At 32.4% G+C, this 25,495-nt stretch overlaps 1 protein-coding gene across 1 annotated transcript in view; it reads right to left on the bottom strand.

The window, feature by feature from the left end:
* The window catches only part of LOC119606480 (putative uncharacterized protein DDB_G0282133), a 197,242-nt gene that overhangs the window by 96,668 nt on the left and 75,079 nt on the right, over positions 1-25,495 (bottom strand). The window contains exons 8-9 of the mRNA XM_037960010.1: positions 13,333-13,526; positions 3,889-4,000 (exon numbers count right to left, since the gene is read on the bottom strand). Of these exons, the coding sequence (XP_037815938.1) occupies positions 3,889-4,000; positions 13,333-13,526 (306 nt within the window). The remainder of the gene's footprint in view (positions 1-3,888; positions 4,001-13,332; positions 13,527-25,495) is intronic.

The following is a 25,495-nucleotide window of genomic DNA, read 5'->3' on the forward strand; positions in this document are numbered from 1 at the left end:
TATTAATTTCATGTTTTGATTTCAATATCATAGAAAACTCAAAAAGTACCTGTTGAAGAATGAAAAAGTACCAAAAAATATCACTTGGTACCGCTGTTCCAAATAACACCCCATTAGCATATTTAGGGGGGTGTGATGTACTTCGCAAAAAACCAAAACGTGCGAATTTACCACAGCATTGTTGTTATAAAATACAACAACCACATGACAACTTCGCGCGTTTTGATTTTATGCGAAGTACATCAAACCCCCATTTGTGTTTCTAGATCAGCCAAGCGCAGAAAGAGAGACGCGAAGAAACTGTTATTGTAGTGGTGAGAAAATACTAAAAAAACACTTAGAAAAAATATTGCCTAATTACGCTTGTTGTGATCAAATTTCATAACAAGGAAAATAGTAAATTTTACAGATAAAACATATTCAAAGAAAAGAAAAATATATATTTCTTCACAAAGATAAAGTATTAAAAATACTGTTTTTATGTGTTTTCATTCTTATGCATTAGTAAAATTGTTTTGGAGTGTACGAGTTTTTTGCAAGTAATTCTCTTGTTTACAAATTGTGAATTGAAACAAAGCGACATCAACCTACATTGTTGAATGCTGTTAAGCAACTGAAGATCATTTTTTGTATTTTTACGCTCTTGCTATGAGTTTTGTTTACGATCGGGTAGTGTACGTGTGAATTGCCGAAAATCTTCGTAATTTGAACAATATGAACGCGCAACGCTGTTCTAGATCTAAAAATTTTATATAAATTGGATCGTTGTGTTTGAATAAAATCAAATTTCCCGTTTTTACCCCTTTTGGTACTTTTTTTCCTCCCCATTAACGAAATAAAAATTCTGTTCCAAAAAGTTGCAACATCGTATTGAAAGCCCGTTATTATGTATTCATATATTAATAAACCAAAACAATGTTTTATGAAAAGAGTACCAAAAATAGGTACAATTTTCACCCCTTAAACGTCCGAATATCCAAAAAGTACTAAATTTATATTTTTATTTTTTCGTCAAGTTATGAAGGAGTCAAAAATATTTTTTTAATGTTTTCTGGTTTAAAAGATACATGGGGTGCAAAAAACAGTGCCAAAATACAGTTTATTCCCTGAAGGGGCCGAATTTGAAAAAAGTACCAGACACCTGTCCGCTTATTTTTTAAATAAACGACGATAAGCTTTAAATTGTTTTTGTATCTTTTATAGTTTAGGAGATATGAGGTTACCGAATTTACACGTTTTTACCCCCTAAACACTCGAATTTCCTAAAATCCCATCTTAGTGGATCTATTTGGTGGGAGACCAACTTCTTGTCCAAATTTCAGCTCTTTAGCTTCAACAGTTTAGGCTGTGCGATGATGAATCAGTCAGTCAGAAACGTTAGAATTTTATATATCATGAATTCCATGAGAAATCAAATAAGAATTGACCGATGGTCTTCAGATTTCTTTAATTTTTTGTAAACACATACTCTATTAGACACATAAGATATATCAGCGTTAAATTCTTAAAAATTTTAAGAAACGCGATTTTTATGGCGATTTTAATTTGTTCGAAAACTACAAAAAATCAAAAAGGTATAAAACTTTGAACCTTTATATCTTTGAGATTTTCGGATTTTTTTGATTTAGAACCCAATCTATTACTGTGGATGAGCTCTTTGATTCTAATATAATTTTTATATTAAAAAGTTTAAGATTATGGAAATGCACTTTTTGAATGCATTTTTGAAATCGTTCTCCCTGTTTAAAATTTTTTAAAAGTGCTTAAGTCGATTATTTATTTGACGTTCATTACATCCATTTTGCAAAATATTATGAATTACTTAATAAGATATTTGCACTTTTTAGTATAGATATGTACATTAATATATCATAAGAAAACAAACTTATATAGATCTGAAGATATTATTGATTCGTTAGGTATATGGAAGTTGCCATAGGAGGGATAAATTGACCTTTGAATATATAATGCATCTATATCAATAACAAATTTTATGTCCAGGACTATCAAGTATAGATAGTGTTCAGGCTCGCGACGATTCATCGGGAACGGAAGTAGACGACTGTCTCGACATAGACATTGAGCCCCTGCTTTAATTGTGACCTGCCTCCGCTCGCTACGCCTGTGAATGACGCTTAGAAATATTGACAGGTGTAATTTTGTCAATCAACCTAAGCGCCATTACAGTTTGTGAAAAAAACCCAGCAGCATAAATTCTCGGACAGCGACAACAACCCTTATGTTTCGATAAATAAAGTCCGTTTTGAGAACGTCTCGATTTTTATTATACTTACGCAGTAAACAAGTAAGTGCATTCAGCATTTTATCGTCTTAATAAATAACAAATATCTTCATATAATGGTTGGAATTTGTTTAAATAGTTAATTTTTTATTGGTTTAAATGCCAACTTTTTACTAATTTCCTGATTGTCTGAAATTGTAAATCTGCAATAAAATATGCAAAAATCTGCGAAATATGCAATAAAAACCGGTTTATAAACACTATTTATATTGGAAAATTTTTAAATTTTATTGATAATTTAAAACTGCTTAAAATACATTACTGATCACAATTGGAATGCAAATATTTAAATTCATAAAAATGCATTTCTAAATAATATTTTTTAAGATAGATGCATTTTTGATGCAAATGCACATTGAGAGCGTTTTCCAAATTGTTCTCCCTGTTGAAAGTATTTTAAAATATCATAAATCAAAACTTGCTATTTTTTTATATTATATAAGATTTTATTTATTTAACGATATTTTGAAAATTATTTTTTTAGTTTAAATTAGTTCAATAATGCTCTTACAAGATACGTTAAACATGGAGTAAAATGTAGAAAATGCACCCAATATACATTTGCAATAAAAATACATTTATCTTAACAAAAATTATTTAGAAATGCATTTTTATGAAAGTGTACATTAGTTGTAATCGAATTTAAATATTTTCATCCCAATTGTGATTAGTAATGTATTTTAAGCAGTTTTAAATTCTGTTAAATGCATAAAATATCAATAAAATTTAAAAATTTTCAACATAAAACATATAAAAAATCGGCAAAAATAAATGTAATGAACGTCACAAAAAATATTTTAATATTTTGCATAAAAAGCTTAAAATAATCGACTTATACACTTTTAAAAAATTTTAAACAGGGAGAACGATTTCAAAAATGCATTCAAAAAGTGCATTTTTATAAATAATGCACTATCTTAAACTTTTTAATATAAAAATTATATTAGAATGAAAGAGCAAATTTTTGAAAATAAATAACAGAGTTGCTTTATCTTCCACTTCAAGAACATATATTGATAATATGAAGGAAATCGGAAGACATGAGGTCAAAAATTGTCAGTTTTTCTGTGTTCTTTCCTGGAATTCATGATATATAGATAAATATAATAATAAATAAATGATATATTATTTAAATAAGAATACTTGAGTTTACGATTTTTTTTCTTAATTTTAAATAAGTTATTTACTCTGAATTGTTATAACTATTGCAGAAACTGCTGAATTGTTGTAAGTTAATAATGTAGCTCGCCTCAACGTCGATTGTGATTTGAACAAAAACAATTAAATGAAAGCAAAAATTAGAGATGACTTAATGAATCAATGTTGAATATAACTTGCGAAGAAGCTCAATCTTAATGAAAGTTATAAAGAATATTTGTATGATTTTTAAATAATGTTTTTACCCCGATGTTCTCAAAATGTTCAATAGTTTTTGGTTTTCAACAGAAAATTTCGCTAACAAACCACTTAAAACTTTAGTGATTGTTTAAGGGATTCCTCATTTACAAACATTTGAAAAAAATTTAAAAACATAATTTATATGTATTTATTTCTGAATTCTAGATATAAACATTTACCATACTTACAATTTGGATCTACCAGTTGTGAATTAAGGCGATTGTTTTCCAATAAAGGTCTCATATGCAAGGTTTCATTCACACCTCCATTTATATTGTTAGGACCACTGATTTGTAAACACTAAAAATAAGTAGATATATTATAATTATTATTATTGTTATTAATAAAACTATATTATAAAGAACTATGCCTAAATGTTAATTATATAAAACTGCAGATGAATGCTGTTTGGAACGATGCTCAAACTGCAACATATAACACCGTGCAACAGCCATTCTCACACATAAAAAAATCTATGTGTGCAGGAAACAGGATCATTAGTATAACCTCTGTGTACTCAGTTTTTCATAATCAGCTCTTATGCCCCTGTAAAAGGACCTTAAAGTTTAAAGGACATACAATTTCAAAAAATGAAATTGCAAATTTATATAAAAAATTTAATATTAATATCAACTGAAGCTGAGAACCTCTGCTTAAAAATAATGTTATATATTTCAATTCCTCAGGATTAAAGAAGAGATGGAAGCTTAAAGAAAATTTGTTCCAAAAAAATAGTTAAAAATTTTTGTTTCTAAAATGAGACCTTTTTTAAATTTAATTTCATTTTCGATTTTTTGTCTAAGTGAGTCAAATAAATAATATGGACAGAAAGTACAGATTCCCAGCTTTCATTTGATACCAATATTAGCATCATACAACACATATAAATATTTAAAATATTCGTTTGAAATTGTAAGTCCTTTAAACTTTGAAGTCCTTTTATAAGGACATAAGAGCTCTAAATGGACTTTAGTTTCACAGCTTTTTTTCAAAATTGTTACAGGGTGTAATTAATTGAAAAACTAGAAAAAATGTCTTTAAAAATCGCCTATTACTCGATTGAAATTAAATCCATTATAAATTGAATTAAATTATTTTCAACAATTTAATTTGTAATAAGTATTGGAAAACAATACAACACAATTCAATACGATTTTTATTACTGTGTTCTAAACGAAAGTTCTATGGTAGACTGCGTTACCGTTGTGCGTCGCAATTTGACCCTTTTTCAACAGCTTTGTATTTCCCTTTTCTAAAATGAACTAAATTTGCAACTTTTTGTCACTTTACGTCACCTTTTTTATTTTTAACAAATCACCAATTTTCGAAATAAAATCTTTCAAGTGTACATCAATTTTGGCCAGTAAGTTTTGAATGGAAAATAAATCCGTGCATTGCTATTTTCTTTTGGGAATATACACTGCAAATAATCCATGCCTAATATACACGAAAAATGTTGTACATTGTACGAAATGCTTCGTTGGTTTCGCACCACGAAATTCTTTCGTAATATATACGAAATTGTACGAAATATTTTAGTAAAATGCAAAATAATTTTATATAATTTTAGAAAAAAAATTTGTTCATTTTACGATTTTTTTAAAGACATAAATATTTTAGTTCTTTTAAAATAATTATTGTAAATTTAGAAAAAGATTGCGAATTAAAAAAAAAAGCAAATTTTTTATGTTTAAAAAAAAAGAAACATAAAAAATTTTACAGGAAATTAGGCAGCTAATTTCCTGTAAATTAAAAATTACGTTTAATTTAACTCCCTTAAAATTACGAAAATAACAAAAAAAAAAACGTAACAAAATAATTTTTTGGTGAAATCAAAAATAATTTTTGTATATTACTAAATAATCTTGTTACGAAAAACATTCGTTACTTTCGTTAAATATTACATGCCTTAACGAAATTATTTTTGTAAAAGAAAACAAAGTTTCTTAATATATACGAAAAAAGATATTACGACAGGTTTTCGTACTTTCGTAAAATTAGAAAAGGGGTTGATTAAACAATATTTCGTATTATACACGAAATTTTCGTATATATTACGAAAAAAGTAGTTACGAAATTTTTTTTTCGTAAAGTTAAGCATGGATTATTTTCAGTGTAGTAATTTTTATTTTACTAAATGATTGATTTGATCAAAAGCGATGAATGGCATATTGATTTTGACATTTCGTTTAACATATGGAGTTTGTAAATCTTATAAAAATATTCTGTGACCTTGACAATGTAGTTATATTTTCCCCTATCTGTTTTGACTCGATAGCAGCCACAAATTGGACAATTGGTTGAAATTTTCAAAATGTTTTCAGTTTAGATTGTTATGCTTTAAAAGCTTTGTGTTTATTAAGTGGAATATCTATCCAAAAAAATATTTTAACATTCATTCCACTAAATGACCACAAAGCTCTAAAAGGAAATGGTCTAAGCTTTCTTTTTAAGCAAAAAAAAAAAAAAACAGCAAAAACGTCCATTTTGAAAAATTTGAGGAAATTCAAGTGCCAAATATTGAAAAAATCTTATTCTTGAGTAAAAAAAATATTTTTTTAATAGATATCCCACTCGAATCCCATTAAACAACTCTAAAGCCCTTAAAGTAAATTCTATATGCTTTTTTTTATTCACAAAAAAGGCTCCATTTTGAAAAAAAATTAAATGAAATATAAAAAAAAAAATAAAAATTATTTTTTTCAAAACAACTTTGGACAATTTTTGCTAGGACCAATAGGTGAAAAGTTACACTTATTTGAAAAAACCCTGTGCGGCCAAAATGTCCAACTTTGACCCCTTCTAACTACGGCAGTTCTTGACCGATATTTGTGTCTACTAACCTTGGTGGAAATTTCATCCACATTGTGACGACAAAAGTCGGAGCCCCTCGTTTTTGCCTACATCAAAATGTATTGAATTTCGTATTATGTTGTTATATTATAAATTGTTATTGTTATTATTAATATTTGTATTATTATTATAATTATTATTATTATTGAATTTTGTTTATTGAATTTCATATTATTTTGTTTTGAATTAAACGTTATTTTTTTAAAATAAGTAACATTTAAGTAAATATAATCTAAATATTTAAGTATATATAATCTAGTTGTCGGTTATAGTATTAAATAATTATATACGTTTTAAATACAACCCTGCCCATTTATAAAATTGTAATAATACACAAGTAAATAACTATGGGATCCAGCGTATATAAGGCAGGTAATTTCTATGTAGAGAGCAGTCTGCTAGCTGGTGGCCAAGCGGTAACAACTGGTGAGGAGATTAAATCTCCCCAATTGTCGCACTTACTGGCTATTTTGAAAGAGACTAATAGGAAGCTGGTGAAATTTACAGAGGTAAGACCTCTACCATATTTCACTGCCTATAACAGTTGAGGTTAGACTTCGACATTGGGTTCCTATTAGTAGCTTTCCAAATAGTTGGGAAAGCCTCATCGTGCTAAAGGAGATACATACTGTAATCAACATTAAACTAGTAGCATTATGTTAAGTTTACGTTAAATGAAGTGTACGGTTTGTAACTTTTTTCTGAAAACCCGGTGTTTTCCTTGCACAAAACTTAAAAGAAGCGACCTTGGAATCCGCTGAGCCTACCCCAGCAACCAGCGGAAAACCGTGTCGTTACAACATTATACCATTTAATTATATATATGCATATTTTACAAATGTCGTTACGAATAGCTAAACAAAGTCAAAGTAGTACAATTATAAATCTTTAGTGAATGGCTGTTCCTTTAAAAGATTTTACCAAGGCTAGAAATACCCTTTTTGTTTTTAAGTCCGATCGTAACATATGATATATCAATGTTTCATATATTTCACTCTTAGACAATTTTTTAATTCGACGTCATATTCTATGTGCGATTTCTGTTATCTCGGATTCTTCGCCAAAATCTAAAAATTGTGGCTATACTGGAATAAAGTACAATGAATTATATGAACTTTTAGCTTTTAAAATGCGCACTTTTATGCACAAACAGCTATATTATAGATATTTAAAAATGTTCAAGTATTCATTATCAACCGTTTTCAAAACAAACAATTAATTTGCCAAAAAAAAAAAAAAAACAGTCGAAAACATATTTTTTTTTTTTTCGAAAATGTATTATAAAACAGAAATCCTTTTTATTACAAACCATTTTAGATCCTACTTCCTATCAATATAGAAGAAAGTTAATTATATCCTACAGTTATATAGTGGTTTAGCTATGTCCGTCCGACTGTCCGTCCATGTAAACCTTGCAATCAAACTACAAGTCGCAATTTTCCAGATAATTTGATGAAAATAGGCTCAAATATTTCATTTTACCAAAGGACGAAGTTGTTTGAAAATGGTTTAAATCGGTTACGAATAGTACTTTCTAGCTCTTAATTATGGCTCCAAGGTCGTTATTTCCCTCTTAAACACTACCATTATGATGAAATTCTGCATACCTAACTCTTATATAAACATAAATCCTTCCACCAAATTTTGACAATATTTCTAATTTATATTAATACATACATAATAGGTCTGTTCGCGTACTCGATCATTTGTAACAATTTGTAAGAATTGTTACTAGATTCCGTTCGCGTACTTTTGAAAACTTGCAACGAGAGAATAAGAGAGCGATAAAAATGACAGTTTGTTGATAGAGAATTTTTTAATTTTACTGGATATCTTTTCCCCAGTAAAAAATATCAAACATATGTTCACAACATATGGTTTATTAATGAATATGTAAACAAACTAAAGAAAATTAAAATTTGATAAGTTTTACATTTTTAGAAAGAAATATATAAATTAATAACACACAAATATTAAAAAATTATTTGTAATTTTATTTATCATAAATTAGTTTTTAAAAGAGTTTGTTTGTTGTGAAAAATCATAATCACCCTTATTATGTATGTCGTAGTCGAAAATCGACAACCGTCGTAGTCGCAGTCGAATTTAAATTTTATTGGTATTATGTAACCTATTCGACGTGAGTAATTTTGTAAAAGATTACTTTGATAATATTTATATAATTTATGAATTACCTTGCGCCTATTTTATTTTTTTAATAAAAAAATTTTAATACAAATTTTGTTAAAAATGTTAAGAAGAGCAAACCAGTGCAAGAAATCAATCCATTTACCGAAGACAGCAAAGATATAAATCAAATATACTTTCCCTACCAAGTTCAATGTAAGTATTTTGTATTAAGTTCGCAAACTTTAAATTAAAACTTTTTTCAGATATGTTCTAAGGACGATATCGCCAAAACTTTGTGATCCATCTAGATCAACAAGTGTGAGTAAAACATTACGGTTAGCAACATTTCGAATACTTGCTGAAGGCTGCTATCAAAGAAGTGCAGAAAACGACTTCAATGTAGGTCTTGCTCAGCCAACAACAAGTTGTGTGTTCAATGAGTATGTGGAGGCAATGTATAGTGAGCTTTGTCCGAAGTGGGTTTCATTTAAAATGACTGAAGCGGAAAAGTTAGAAATAAAGGAATTTTTCTATATTAAGACCGGCTTTCCAGGTGTAATAGGAAGTGTAGATGGTACACACATAAAGATTTTGGCGCCATCTCTATCCGAACGATGGAAATATTATAATAGAAAGGGATACTATAGTCTAAATGCTATGGTGGTCAGTTGAATGTTAGATTTAACTTTGACATATAACATGACAACTTTATCTTTAACATATAGGTCTGCGATCACAAGCTAAGGATACGTTACCTGTCTCCACATCATCCCGGGTCAGCACATGATTCTTTGGTTTGGCATGCTAGTGATCTAAAGTCATATCTGAGAGATATGTATGAAAGTGGAGAAAGAAATACATGGCTATTAGGTAAGTTCGAAGAATTTATCGAAAAATACCAAAATCATTTCCATATATATGTCTACTGGGGATGCCGGATATCCACTAGAACCTTTTTTGATAACTCCATTTAGAACACCAGAAGAAGGTAGTCGTTAATGTCGATTTAATTGAGTTCATTCAAAAACCAGGAATGTGGTAGAAAGGACAATCGGTGCTTTAAAAAACCGTTTCCGTTGTCTCCTTGGTGCTAGACAACTACACTATTCCCCAAACCTGGCTGCAAAAATTACAGCGGTTTGTGCAGCATTGCACAATATATGCATCCATTTCAAGATCGATTCCACTGCATTTGACAATATTGTGGAAAACCAGGAAGTATATGGTAGCACAGGAAATAACGTCGACCTCACAGCAACAAATATAAGAGTAAATATAATGAACTCAATTTTTAAACGAACAGTGTTTATTAATTGTAATATAAAGAGCATTTAATAAACAGATTTTAAATTAACAAAAAAAATTAAATTAATGAAATTTGTTTTCTTCCAATTCCTCCATTCTTAATTTGATCATTGTGGTCCTGTTCAATACTTTTTTTTTTAATATTATCTTTGTATAGTTTCATCTTTTTCTTTTGTAATTTAAATTTTTCTTGGAGCTTATAAGTTTTAAGACTGTATCTTTCGATTTCAGATAAACTTTTCTTCAGATCGTTATACATTTCTCTCTGAACGTTTAACTGCTCCTCCAGAAGTATGTGTTTCTCCTTAGTTGCTGGTCTTTTTCTTGTCGAAATGGGGACATCGGATGGGACATCGAACACGGCATTCTCATCGGTGCTTTTATTTTGGTAATTGCTATATGAAAACTCAATATTCGTTTCCTCAGCTAAATTGGTCGGAATATTTGAAATTTCAAAAGTTTGTCCTTCTGGACTTATTATAGTATCCATTTGCAATAGTCCTGCAACAGACTCTTCTAATGGTGTCAATACCTTTTGGTTAAAATTTCCACCTCCAGTAGCACTCAATTTTATTGTTAACTTTTTTTTAACACTTGTTTTCATATCGGCCTAAACTTGCATCCAACCTTCTATTTCTCGAGCAGGAGGGCCGAGGCTATTAAGTTTATTTTTTTTTTTTTCATTCCATTGCTCTCTTATAGTCGATTTTTCAGTATTTTTATGATATCCTTTTGCTATATTAGGATTTTTGCACATTAAATCAACCAGCATCTCAAACTGCTTCGGTGTTGTTTTCTTAATGCTGATATACATATATAAAACATTTTCCTATAAAAAATTTCACAAAAATGATTGATTTGCACTTACGTTTTTATATTACTCATTGTTATTATTTTAGTTTTTATTAATTTTTTTTGTCACCAACAAAATATACTACGACAATTTCTATCGAATTTTTGTAGAAAATTCGACATACATAATACCATATTTTGTAATAGATCTTTCACAGAGTTGCATTTCTCTCGAAAAAACGACATATGTAATACCATTTTGAAAAATCGACACAAAATCGAAGTGACTACGGCATATATAATAAGGGTGAATAAATATTGACAATCTAGCGTTTTTAAAACAATATAGAGTGTCTTTCTCTTAGCGATTTTGTGTAAATTTTTATTTTAATAATATGTTTGTAACACGAAGTTTTAAAACCATTATATATTTTTAATGATATTATATGTTTTGTTAACTTTAAATATCCTTTTATTTACAAGAAAAATCATATTTTGTTTGATGTTTGTTTTTAGTGTTTTGTTAGCGATTGAGATTTCAGCAAAAGAACATTACTAATCTTTGTTTATAAACAAAAACATGCAATTTTTTTTACAAATTTGCGTTCGCGTACTTTTTTGGATATTTTGTTGATTGAGAGTAAATTAAAAACTACTCTCCATCATAAAGTTACTGGATATTTTTTAGTGGAAAGAACGCGAACACACCTAATATAATTGAAGTTTTAAATTAACAGGACGTCTTTATTGTTTATTTGTTTCGACATTATTTGCAATTACAAAAATCATGTAAAAACAAGTTAGAGTGGTATATATTCCTATGCCGAATCTTACATAACCTCCACCAGCAAGCAATTTTTTAAAGCCCATTTAAATATCTAACTTTTAAATATTTTATACTACTACTAGCATACCATGGATGCTTCGCTACCCTAACCAAAATTAACTACATACAACATTTTTATTACTTTTATAGAAAATTTTAATTAAATTAAAGTTTATGTTTTTTACGTTCAATATTACTGAAATTTATCACGTGAATAATTTCACATTTAGTAAGGAGCGTGTATTTTTAATTTCATTCGTTTAGATTTCGCGTTTTAGAAAATATCGAAAGTACTATTTGAAAAAGGAAAATATACTTTTGAGAATTAAGTTTACAAAATGTTCCGTATTTAAATCTATATAAATAAAACACAAACGATTCAAATCTGCATTTGTTCCAGAAAAATTGTCCTTACAAAAAGTACCAAACAATTTACTCAAATTTGGTCCTATATAGGCCTTAGTATTCAAATTCCAAAATAGTATTCCAATAGCTTTTTAACTTTTTACAATTTTATAAAAATTGGCTCAATTTCCCGTCTTTCCCCTTTTTGGTACTTTTTCCCCAGTGAAATAACAAAAATTTTGTTTCAATAAATGTTACAGAGTTAGTCCGTAATTTAATAAATCTAAATAGTTTTATATATATTCTTTATGGATATATGGACCTAAATTTGATTAGGTCGAGTGATTTTTGGATATGGTATATTTCTTTATGCACATATAGATCTAATTCTGATTAGGTCCAAACTTATTTATATTAAGTGATTTTCGGATATGGTATTTTTACGCGTGCTATGACCTATTATAGACCGATCCTGCCGATGCCAAAAAATTTGGGAGAATAATATGTATATTTACAAAAAATATTTCTGTCGAATTTTACTCCGATGTCGATTTTGGTGACCTCATATGGAAACTATGAGCAATAATGGTACAATTTCAAAAAATGTTAGCTGAACGATTTATGTATCTATAGTATAGATTCTATACACAGAACATACTCATGCCGAATTTTATCCGGATATAATCATTTAATAATGAATTATGTATATGGTATTAAGTGATTTTAAAAAGTGAACCTTATATGGGAGCTATGACCAATTATGGTCCGATTCAGAAAAAATTCCATACAATGATTCATATATACAAAAAACATGTTACTTTACTTTTATTTTCAATGAAATTGTGCATTTAAATAATTTTCGGATATAATCCTTATATGGGAGTTATAACCAATTATCATCGGAAGTGGACCTTATATGGGAGCTATGACCAATTACGGGGCTATCCGGAAAAAATTTTTTAGATTGATTCATATATACAGAAATCATATCCATGTAGAATTTTATTAAGATAGTTTTATTTGGCAATGAAATAAGTGTGTTTAAGTGCGATATAATTAATTTCCGGGAATATGTACCATTATACGTAGGATATTTGAGATCGATTGTTATGATTTTGAACATAATTGATCCCTGGCAGAAAAAAACGTGTGAAAGAATTCATCGAAATATCGTTGGTAGTTTCTAAGAAAACTACCTTAGAATTAGGAGGTAGTCTGAAATTTTTATATAAGAATAAAGTTTTTAGTGAAGGTTTTGTTTAAAATGTTAATAAAGGCCAATAATTACAAACAAATTTCAATTCCGCTTTAAGAACTGAATATTTTTCTAATGTTCACTGGGGTGAATAGTATTCATATATTGTATTCACCAAATACTTACGTGCTGTTGAAGTTTTTGTTGTTGTTGATGCTTGTGAAAATCAAAAAATTTTGACATGTTGGTCCCAAACAATGAGCTCTGGAGAACATTGTCATTCGATGATTCATTTGATTGCTGTTGTTGGTACTGCAGATAGCTTGTTTGTCGACTTAAATCTGAACTAGTTAAGTAATTGTTGGAACCAGTTTGAAAGTCTGAAATTGAAAAGTAGTTATAATTTATTAATTATTTAATTAGCTTAAGAATAAAAACAATTTTCTGCGATGAATATATTAACGGTTTAATTAAAGATTCATAAAATACTTTAAACGTTCACTAAGGTTATTTTTTCCTACATTTGGTCTACGATTGAATTAAATACAAAAAATTCGTATATCTGGGAAGTCATTATAGCTAGAATTCTCATGGTACCACCCATATGAATTAAATGTTTATCAATTCTATAACAGGTTCCACTAGTTTACTGATTTTACTTGTTCTTAAGTTCACAATACTGAATAGTATTAAAATACACTAACATTATTGTGAAAATATTAAACAAGCATGTGCAGGGTGAGTAGGTTCGACAAACGAGTTATTCTCACACACAACTTGCTTAATATAGAAACGAAATATTACTCGTCTCACTCGTTGAGAGTTGTGTAGGGTTTGATATAATTTGGCAAAAAATCTTATGATAGCAAAAACATCTCGAAATCTACGAGTGATCAGTTGGAACTTTTGCGTACAAACAGCCTTTATGCTTTGTAAACATAGTACGGCGCTAGTATTGTTTTGAATGCGAAGATTTTCGGCAATTTACATGTACACAACACGATCTTAAACGAATCTCGTAAAAAAATTATTTAGTTGCTTTAAAGCATTCAACAAAGCGTGTTGATGTCGCTTTGTTTCAAAAATTACAATTTATGTTCATTAACAAAGATTTTCGGCTATTTACATGTACACAACACGATTTTAAACGAACCTCTTAAAAAATTTTATTTAGTTGCTTAAAAGCATTCAACAACGAAGATTTTTGAAGAGAGTCTTTAATTGGCAATTGGGTCAATTATCAACTAATTCCGAATTCCAGAGAGTGTAAATTTCTAATAACAAACCATTTTTGTCAAATGCATATATCATAATATTTTTATTTTTGGTGTTTAAACGATTTATTGGCAAAAAGTAAACCGATTTTGTCCATTTTGAATACCAATCAAACTGCAACAATAGTTTAGGTCCTATCGTTCTTTCAAGAGACTGACTGACAGACATGTCTAGAACGTTTGAGAATAAGGACTTAGAAAATTTCGATGTTACAAATGAGATGCATGCTTGAAATTCACATATACCCTCATTAAATAGCAGGATGCAAGGGTAATATTTATACCTTAACCAGGGAAACCTAGCTATTCGACACCTAAGTCTTATCGACCGATAAGTCTTACGCCCTTCCTACTTAAAACTTTGGAACGGATAGTTGATAGTATGGTGAAAAGCAGTATAGCCGACAAAGACCTAAAATTTAAGCAGCATGCTTATATAAAGGGACGATCGGTGGAAACCGCTTTAAAGGAAGTTGTCCACTATATAGGTGCATCCTTTGATAGCAAACTGTATACACTGGCGGTATGCATTGACATCGAAGGCGCCTTCAATAACGTGCACACTGATACTCTTATCCAATCCCTAGACCAGTTTTATGTTGACCGGGTGCTCCGTAACTGGATCAACCACATGCTAAGGAACAGATGGATAAGCTGCGAGATGTACGATATAACTATGGGTGGCATTTTGTCACCTTTACTCTGGGTTACCACGATTAATAGCCTCCTAAGGACCCTAACTGAGAAAGGACTTAGACCTGTCTGCTATGCAGACGATGTCGTAGGGATAAGATCCAAATTACTTGTGTAGAAGAGCTGAGGTGGCTCTGAATACGGCCTTGAGCTGGGCTCAACCGAGAGGCCTCAAAACTACTAATAAATAGGTGTAATCCTCGACCGGAAATTAAAATGGAGACACCACATAGAGGATAGCATCAACAAGGCACATCGGTGCTGGGTGATATGTAGGAGAACTATAGGCATGAAATGGGGCCTTAGTCCTACTATGACAAATTGGCTTTATAAAAGTGTAATTAGACCAATTCTAGCTTATGCTTCAATAATCTGGTGGACTGCTTTAGACAAAAAGTGCAATATCAAACTACTACAGGGAGTTCAGCGTACATGCTGCTTGGGTATAAGTGGTGCCATGTGTACTACTTCAACCAAGGCTCTGGAAACGTTACTAGATATTCCACCCATTGAAACATATTTAAGATATGAGGCGGCGCTTACAGCCGAACGGCTCTTTACTTTAGGCGAAGTGGCCAAAAGCGGTTATAGAACACGTCATCAATGTACATATACTGGACACATTGGAAGGTTATACACAATCATCGGACGTGCCTGATCGTATACCAGACACAGAATATGTCGGAAACTTTGAAACGCTGATCCCAGATAGAATGTCTTGGTCAAGCGGAACATTAGAGCAAATACCATTAGGAATCCGTTGTTACACGGATGGCTCTAAATTGGAGGACAAAGTGGGGCTGGGTTTCTATATTGAAGACCCAGAAACAGAAATATACCACCGTTTACCAAATCATAACACAAGCTTCCAGCAAAAGTACGAGCAATAACGGAATGCGTAAATTGGATTAGAATAAATATGGCGCCCACAGCGCTTAATATATTTACCGACAGCCAGAAGACAATTAGGACGATATCAGGCGATAGAACTAAATCTAAGACCGTATTGGATTGTAAGAAAGCTTTAACTGAATACTCTCCCAGGGGTAAGGTTCACATCATATGGGTACCAACCCACTCGGGAGTAGTCGGTAACGAAAGGGCGAATGTAATAGCTTTAAAGGGAAGGGAGCTCGAGGCAGTTAACCTGACAAACACAAAACCATTCGACGCAACAAAAGCTGAACTAAACATATGGGTGAGAGAATCCCATAAGGCCTCTTGGAATAATGAAACAGTGGGTAGAACCACGAAGATCCTATGGGGTGACCCTGATGAGAGCAAGACGAATAATCTCCTCAAAATGAGCAAGTCTGAAGTTAGTATGATGGTACGTATTCTGAGTGGACACACAGGACTACGAGCACATCTATGCAAAATTGGACGTGCGGATTCAGACGAATGTAGAGCATGTGGAGAGGACAGTGAAACTCTGGAGCACTTTCTTTGCCACTGCCAGGCACTCGTCGAAGTTAGATCCAAGTATCTTGGAAGTGATCTTATTCCGGAAATAACATTCCTGACTAACACTGATTGGAAGATTCTTAGGAATTACGTTCAGGAAACTGAGTTTCTGAACACTGAAAAATAATTTTTTCAGTTTTTTTTCATGATAAGGATCGCACAACAGGCTCGACAGTGGCCTAGGTGTATTTCTTCGGATTTGATGTAGTCCTCCTATCGACCTACCTACCTACCTACCTACCATGTATTGGATATGGATGGAATGATAATAAAACTTACAGAAATTCTGTTAAGCGGATGAATACTTATGCTGCAGTAAATACAATAAAATACTTAAATACTATGATTAATCAGAGTCCCTTTAAGTTAAAAAGTACATTATTCAGAAGGAAAAATTAGCACTACAAAAGGCGTTCATTGGCTGATTCTTTTGTGTTAGGCATAATTCCGTTCAAAGCAAACTTCAACGGACTTGTTATATTTTATGATCATAAACTCATGGTCGCATACTATGTATGTATGTTTGTATATTGTACACTGTATCTTTATTTGCAGCAATAGTGTTATTATTTAAAAATAGAAAAATGTTCCTTTGCACAAAATTTGCGTTTATTATTAGTCAAAATCATTCTTATTATACAAACTTACAAATATCAGCTGTAAAATTAGTTATTTAAAACTTATACGCATACGCTCTTTCATATAGAGATAAAAAACTTAAAATTTTAAAAACTAAGGTAAAATTTTAGTTTTTGATATACAACACTCTTCATTCAGTCTACTACAAATTGAATTTAAGAAAAATTTCGTAATTCAATTTGGAGTAAATGATGAAACAGAAGTGCGCTATGCCCGCTTTTTTTCCATACAAACTGGCATTTTTTGAAGTCGTAGAAGGCGCTTGTGAAAATATATTTAATTTTATTTTGAGAGCGTTTATTTTTATGCTCACATTTTTAGGTACGCATTCTCTCAACAGCGTTACCATTCTTTCAACGAAAAATAAAAACAAAAGAAAATAAATAGAAATATGAGATAATTTGTAGTTACTGCCGTAGCTTTAATTATGTACTTATGTCGTTTTGACAACGTTTTTGCTTGAAGTTACAGTCGTATTCTGTTTCATCATTAAATTTGAATTAAAGAAAGATTTAATCATTTAAAGCAAAATGTAATTCAAACATGAATGAATTCAGTATATGAATGAAGGTAAATAAACTGAAAGCCTTTGAATTAAGCTCTTGAATTAATTAAAAAAAAATTATTGGAAGATTAAATTTTATTTTGAGATTTTGGTGAACTAAGCTCAAATTAAATTGATTAATTCGAAGCTCTGCTGTTTAAAAACTAAAAGATGTTACTAATTTTCACAAAAATATTTGAGATTTGTATTGAAATACAAAACAAATTTGTGATAATTTGTAAAAATTTTTTGTTAATGAACAGACACATAATTTGTAGTGTCCGACCGAACGTTCGGATACGGGTTCGGAGTTCGGTGAAAAGTGAGGTTCGGCGAAATTTGGACCGAACACCGAACTTTTATACTTACTTTTTATAAAATGTTTATTTATCATATTTTATATATTTTTGTACAATAAATTTCCGATATACGTAGGTACAAAACGCATTTTTAACAGTTCGTTTTTTAGGCTGATTTGACAAACTGTTAACCAGAAACTGATTAAAAAGCTAAGAAACGTGAAACATTTAATTTGAATTATCTAGTTTCGATTATAAATCTTTGATCTCATTTGTAGGTAGGTAGGTAGGTAGGTAGGTAGGTAGGTCGATTTAATTCTATCATCTGATATCGCCCAAATTGCCTTCTGGTTGTCGGTAAATATATCAAGCCCTGTGGGCGCCATACTTATTCTAATCCAATTTACACATTCCGTTATTGCTCGTACTTCTGCCTGGAAGCTTGTGTTATGATTGGGTAAACGGTGGTATATTTCTGTTTCTGGGTCTTCAATATAGAACCCCAGCCCCACTTTGTCCCCTAATTTAGAGCCATCCGTGTAGCAACGGATTCCTACTGGTATTTGCTCTAATGTCCCGCCAAGACATTCTATCTAGGATTAGCGTTTCAAATGTGTCCAGTATACATTGATGACGTGTCCTATAACCGTTTTTGGCCAGTTCGCCTAAAGTAAGGAGCCGTTCGGCTGTAAGCGCCGCCTCATATCTTATATATGTTTCAATTGGTGGAATATCTAGCAACGTTTCCAGAGCCTTGGTTGAAGTAGTACACATGGCACCACTTATACCCAAGCAGCATGTACGCTGAACTCCCTGTAGTAGTTTGATATTACACTTTTTGTCCAAAGCAGTCCACCAGATTATTGAAGCATAAGCTAGAATTGGTCTAATTACACTTTTATAAAGCCAATTTGTCATAGTAGGACTAAGACCCCATTTCATGCCTATGGTTCTCTACATATCGCCCAGCACCGATGTGCCTTGTTGATCCTATCCTCTATGTGGCGTCTCCATTTTAATTTCCGGTCAAGTATTACACCTAAGTACTTAACTTTGTCTGTCACCGGTATCTTCTTGCCCATGAAGCAAGGTTCAGTATATGTAGAAATTTTTGTCTTTCTTGTGAAAAGACAGATTTCCGTCTTCGCCTGGTTAACATTGAGGCGTCTCGGTTGAGCCCAGCTCAAGGCCGTATTCATAGCCTCCTCAGCTCTTCTACACAAGTAATTTGGATCCTTTCCCTTTTAAAGTATTATGACATCGTCTGCATAGCAGACAGGTCTAAGTCCTTTCTCGATTAGGGTCCTTAGGAGGCTATTAATCGTGGTAACCCAGAGTAAAGGTGACAAAATGCCATCCTGTGGTATACCGCGAAATACCTTTTTCCTGATAGTTATATCGTACATCTCGCAGCTTATCCATCTGTTCCTAAGCATGTAGTTGATCCAGTTACGGAGCACCCGGTCAACATAAAACTGGTCTAGGGATTGGATAAGAGTATCAGTGTGCACCGCCAGTGTATACAGTTTCCTATGGAAAGATTCACCTATGTAGTGGACGACTTCGTTTAAAGCGGTTTCCACCGATCATCCCTTTACATAAGCATGCTGCTTATATTTAAGGTCATTGTATGGTATACTGCTTTTAACCATGCTATCGACTATCCGTTCCAAGGTTTTAAGTAGGAAGGACGTAAGACTTATCCGTCGATAGGACATAGGTATCTCATAGCTAGGTTTCCCTGGTTTAGGTATAAATATTACCCTTGCATCTTGCCATTTAATTGGGGTATATGCCAATTTTAAGCATGCAGTGAATATCTGTGACAGATATACGGAAACCAGTCCCGCCTCCATCTGCAAAAGTGCCGAGAAAATTCCATCCGGCCCTGCAGCTTTATAGGGAGCAAAGCTCTTGATTGCCCCTTTAACCATGTCAGTTGTAATAACTATTTCCGTGTTACCCTCCCCTTCCTCCAATATCGGTTCATCTATGTTATTCGATATACCGGGTGCGAAATGAGAGTCCATTAGGAGTTTCATTGTCTCCTCCATATCCTCAAGCCTCCTGCCCGTGTCATCGATCATAGATTCCGGTTGGACATTAGTTTTGGATAGGAATTTTTTTTTCTTCGATACGTCATTTACGCTATCTACCTGTTCATAGAAAAGTTTCCAGGAGTCTCGTTTGGCTTTTCGAACGATTTTCTTATATTCACCAAGTTTATTGCGATACTCATCCCAGTATACTGCGGTCTTTTTACGCCGTGCCCGGTTAAATAGTTTGCGAAGAGTCTTCCCAAGGTTCCGGATCTCCCCAGTTACCCAGGGTTTTTCCTGGGCAGATCTCCGCTCTCGCAGAGGGCAGCTGTCCTCGAACGATTCAACCAGGGCACTTGTGAACGTTTCCACTTTAGCATCTATATCCTCTTTATTTCGACATTGAAAAGTGTCCCGACCTAAAAGATTCTTTAGTAAGATCCCGAACATTGTCCTATTAGTTTTAGACTTATTCCGAAACTTTATCGGCTTTGGTGGTGGCCTTAGTATTTTGAATCTTATGTACCGATGATCAGAAAAGGAGTGCTCGTCCGAAACTCTCCAATCCTGAATTTCGTTTATAAGCTCTTCTGAACATATAGTTATATCTAATACTTCTTCTCTGATTCTATTGACGAAGGTAGCTTTATTACCTAAGTTCAATGTTATCAAGTCTTTAGTATTAAGGAAATCCCTGCGGGCTTGTCCCCTGCGATTGGTGTTTGTACTACCCCAAGCTACATGGTGCGAGTTGGCATCACAACCTATTACAATTTTCTTATTTTTTCTTTGTGCCTCTTCAACCAGTTTCATCAGATCCGACGTTGGTGGTAGTGTCGGAGAATCGAAAGGCAGGTAAACAGATGCAAGGAATATGTTGCCACGACCTTGCTTCAGCACCGTTGCATCCGATGTTGATAATCCTGTTGAGAGGAGAAAACATAAGTTCTTGTGACATAAGATACATGTTCTCGGGCGAGATCCTGTATCAGCGTAGAAAAGTTGGAAATTTACGTGATTTAATCCAGAAACCTTGTTGCGAATCGTCCAAGGTTCCTGGATTAAAGCTATATGTATTTTACCTGTGTTAATTTTAGCCATCAGAGCGTTGGTAGCTGTCTCGCTCCGATGGAGTTTTATTTGGATAACCTCAATCATGGTCCATTAAACTGTTTTCCATCGAGTTGGTGGTCACCTCCTCGCTCTTTGGATTTGACTCCTCCGGATAGCTTGAAGTGGCTATTAATGCAGTGGGTACTGTTGATGGCTCTGCGGTGTCCTTATCAGGCATAGGAATAGCAGTATTTTTAATAGACACATTCCCAATTCTGGAGAGCACTGCTGTTCTGTCTTCTGGCGGGTGAGTGATTTCCTCCTCGCTTTTAGGATTTGACTCCTCAACATTGCCAGTACTTGCTAATGATGCTTTGGGTACTCTCTTAGGTGTTTTAGAGTCCTTGTCGGGGCCGGTTTTGACAGCCATTTCAATCGGCGCCTTCCCAATTTTGGAAAGGGCAACTACACTTTCTTCTGGGGAGTTAATGGTAAATTCCTCGCTTTTAGGATTTGACTCCTCAATGTTATCAGTAGTGGATACTGATGCTGTGGTCTTAGGTTTTTTAGTGTCCTTTTCGAGGCTTGTTGTAACAGTCCTTCCAATCGGCACCTTCCCAATTTTGAATATGACAGATTTAGAGGCGAAGTAAGCCCTACCTTTATTCTTGGCAAGACTAGCCATGGATTTCTGGTCGATACCTATTACAAATAAAGTTCCCTCAGGTTCTTCTTTCCTGTAAAAGACATCCCATTTTTCCACGGCCAGCTCAGCATTTTGACCTCCAAGAATTTCCAGTATACGTTCATTAGCCAGTTTACTGCCCCATCCCTTTTATGTAGACAGTGGACTTTAAGAGCACCGGAAGCTCGCTCTTCTTCGCCAGTCCCAGCCTAGCGCCGTCCCAGGGAGGAGGGATACTTTCCACCAAGTTCTTTAGGGTGCTAACACATTGGTGAGATGCCAAAATCATCAACATCACGCCCATGCTGAACTCGCAGCTCTCGCTCTCTATTGGTTGTTTGCCCTTTGAAGCGATTGCATGGTCCACTATCTTATTGTTGACCAGGTCTTCTATTTTACTCTGTTGGTCTATTGGAATTTTGCCTGTCGGATTACCGGCATCGTAAACTTCATAGCAGAGATCGTCCCGGTGTCTTCTTCTGGCAACTTTGGCGTAAGATGGCCGCTCTTTTCCTTTTCCTCCGTCTAGATTCTCCTTCCTCGTTTTTCGGGGCTTCTTTTGAGATTCCCTTACCTTCGAGGTTGATTTCGCCGACGTGTTCGTCTTCGGAATATCTGGCTTGGCGTTGTCACCCTTACTCGCAGGATCCTCACTTGAGGTTCCTTTGAGTGAAGTATGGCTTGGCTTCGACTGTGTATTAGAAGACGGGGAGCTCTTTTTCTTCTTAGGTTTTTTCTCAGTTGTCAACTCCTCGGGAGACCTGATCCTTTTTCAACTTCCTCTTTTGTGCTCCAGAAAGTCTTTTCTTAGTAATAGGTAGTTTAGCTATGCTATCACTCACCTCTTTCACCATTTGCCCTACTTCATCCTTTTTGGGATTTGCTATAATGGTGTTGTTATTATCTTCTGAGGATTCAGAGTCGGAGCCCTCACCTATATTTAAAGGCTGAGGTAGCTTAGAGCTCTCTCCGAGTACATCCTTCTCTTTCACCCCTATGTTTTTGCTAATGGAATGCTGTACACTTGACGCATTGTCCGCCACGGAGGCCAAGATACCCACCTCCGTAGTAGTATTTTGCTCACGATTGCAGGATGACGACGACACGTGACTCGCGAGTGGATCAACACTTGCCGCCGGTACTGGGTTATTTAGGCCCTGCACCGTAACTTTCATCTTTTTATTTTCCATGTTGTTTTTTTTTTCCAGTTTTTTGGTCCGCGGGGAATATAATATTCCCAGGTGGTGGACAATCTGCCCTCCCTCAGCTTAAGTGAAATTAAAGCTGGGAGAGGACAGATGGTCCATCACCACCCCCTATCCGCCACCCGGGGACGCGCTCGGTAGGAAAAAACTGGAAAACTCCAATACATAGTATATTTGAAAATTTGAATTACAAAAAAAAATAAATTATAATTTATTTGACAAATATTAAAGCATGTGTATATTAGGATTGTTCAAATAAATGTTTAATTTGAAAATAGTTCTTAAATGATATATCATTTGTTATATTTGGTTTCGTATAAACTTTTCTTGTTCGCTTTTGCCTAGGAACCACATAATTTTTAACAACGATGGATTTATCAGATGCAAACTCTAATTCATTCATGATAGCAATTATTTTGGAAAAATAATTTTTAATTTGAAAAATAATTTGATATTTAAAATTTATTTCATATTTGAAATAGTTATAATTCTCTTTATACTTGTTCATATGTTCAAACTTTTTTCGAATGGAAATTGTATTTGGAAAATATTATTAAAAGACGCACAAAAATAACGTTTAAAAAACTTTATAAATAATATGTTGCGAATAAGATTTGTCATTTATGTAAAATTAAATTTATTCTAGTTTAATTTCATCCATAATATAGTGCTTGTTTTTTGTTTAATCTTATTTAATTAGCTGAAATTAAAATTAAAAATTTTTATTTGTAAAATACTAAATAAAATTACTAAAAACAAAATGTATATACATTTTTATTTAAAAAATTTTCATTAATCCCCTACAAAATGAATGAAGAAAAAACGATTAAGCTATTTTGTAATAGATTTGAATTCGAAAAAATTTAAATCTTTCAGCAAGGAATTAAGCCTTTAAAGAATGAATTATACAAGTAATGAATTCAACATTTTTAAAGTCCTAAGGAATTCAGCTTATGAATTAATTCGAATGAATGATATTATAGAATGGTGAAGTAATAAATTTTAATTTGATTTAAAAAATTAAATTTAGGCTTAACAATTTTAAACCTTTGTTAGACAGACATTGTGTGTGTGAAAAAATTTAAAAATTTTTAATTGACTATTTGCATTTTTGTCGATGACAATTAAACTCTTATATGTAATTATTGTATTTTATTCTTGTAACAATGCGTGTTGTTTAAATAAACACAAATTCTATAAAATCACTCATAAGTTGTCTCGAAAGATTTCGAAACAGATCATTCATTATTCCGATTTGTTTTTCACTGTCAACTCTATTGTCTCTGTTTCTTTGGCATTTATTTGCTTTTGCAATTGTATTGTTATGTGTAGTTGATCAACTGCTTTTTTAACTTCGGCCGCATTTAAGTCATTTTTTAGGCACTCGTGCAGATGTCTAATGTTTACTATATTAATTTCATCGACCAATTGTCTTTTGGTCGATGAAATTAATATCAGAGCCACCGTTTGCCGACTAGTGGCAGTGGGTTTACCGTAAAATTTAAATATCGTAAACGGTTTTTTATTTATATTGTTTCTAGGGTAGCGAAGCACACTTGGTATAGCTAGTAAAGTATATATGTATATTCTGGATCCTTATAGATAGCGATTAATCCATGCCCGTCTGTCTGTCCGTCCGATATCTTCGGCATCTCGGGTTTTTTTGTTCAAAATTTGAATGTTGATGACTGAATAATTATTTGTGTTCTTTATTAAAGGCTAAAAGAACAATTATCACAATGACGTTTGTAGTTCAAAATATATTGAGGTTAGAAATGAACGAAAAATTACTATAACTCCAAAACTGATGATAAAAGGAAAAAATTGTCTGAAACCAAAATGCCGTAAATTTGATTCTCTACAAATTTTGTAATGGCTCCTAAATCCGTAGGATGTATGAAAAAGGAAATATTTAAAAAAAATTTATTATTTTGACCTATGACCTCCAATATTTCAATTATATAAGACACCCAGTGTGCTTTGCTACCCTAAAATCAATGTATATAAAAAAACACTTTACGATTTTGAAGATTCTAAATGCAATAGTTTTCCAGATATACATTTTTTACATTTTGGGGATGTCACGCAAATTATTGCAAGTTAGCCAATTTTTCCAAACGTTAATTTAGATTTTAAGGTAACCTATGAAAAAATTAAATAATATAATAGTTTTCCACATGCACGAAATTTTGTATTTAATTCACATGGGAGATCCCAAGATCCCATTGATAATCCGCCCATTTTTCTCTAAATGTTCACATAAATGTCGAAGTTTTTCATGTGAAATTTTCTAGTTCTTATATTTTTTCAGACATATGTGATTTTTTATTTAATTCATATGGGAGGTTCCAATTTGCAAGTCCGCCAATATATTATCCAAATGTTCACATTGACTGCAAAGGATTTTTGCTCTAATAGTTCCCCTGACATACGATTTTTTCTACTTATTTCATA

The sequence above is a fragment of the Lucilia sericata genome, unplaced genomic scaffold (assembly GCF_015586225.1).
Source record: "Lucilia sericata isolate MDLA Ls3-8-SP2 unplaced genomic scaffold, ASM1558622v1 Contig000590F_arrow, whole genome shotgun sequence".
Taxonomy (NCBI): domain Eukaryota; kingdom Metazoa; phylum Arthropoda; class Insecta; order Diptera; family Calliphoridae; genus Lucilia; species Lucilia sericata.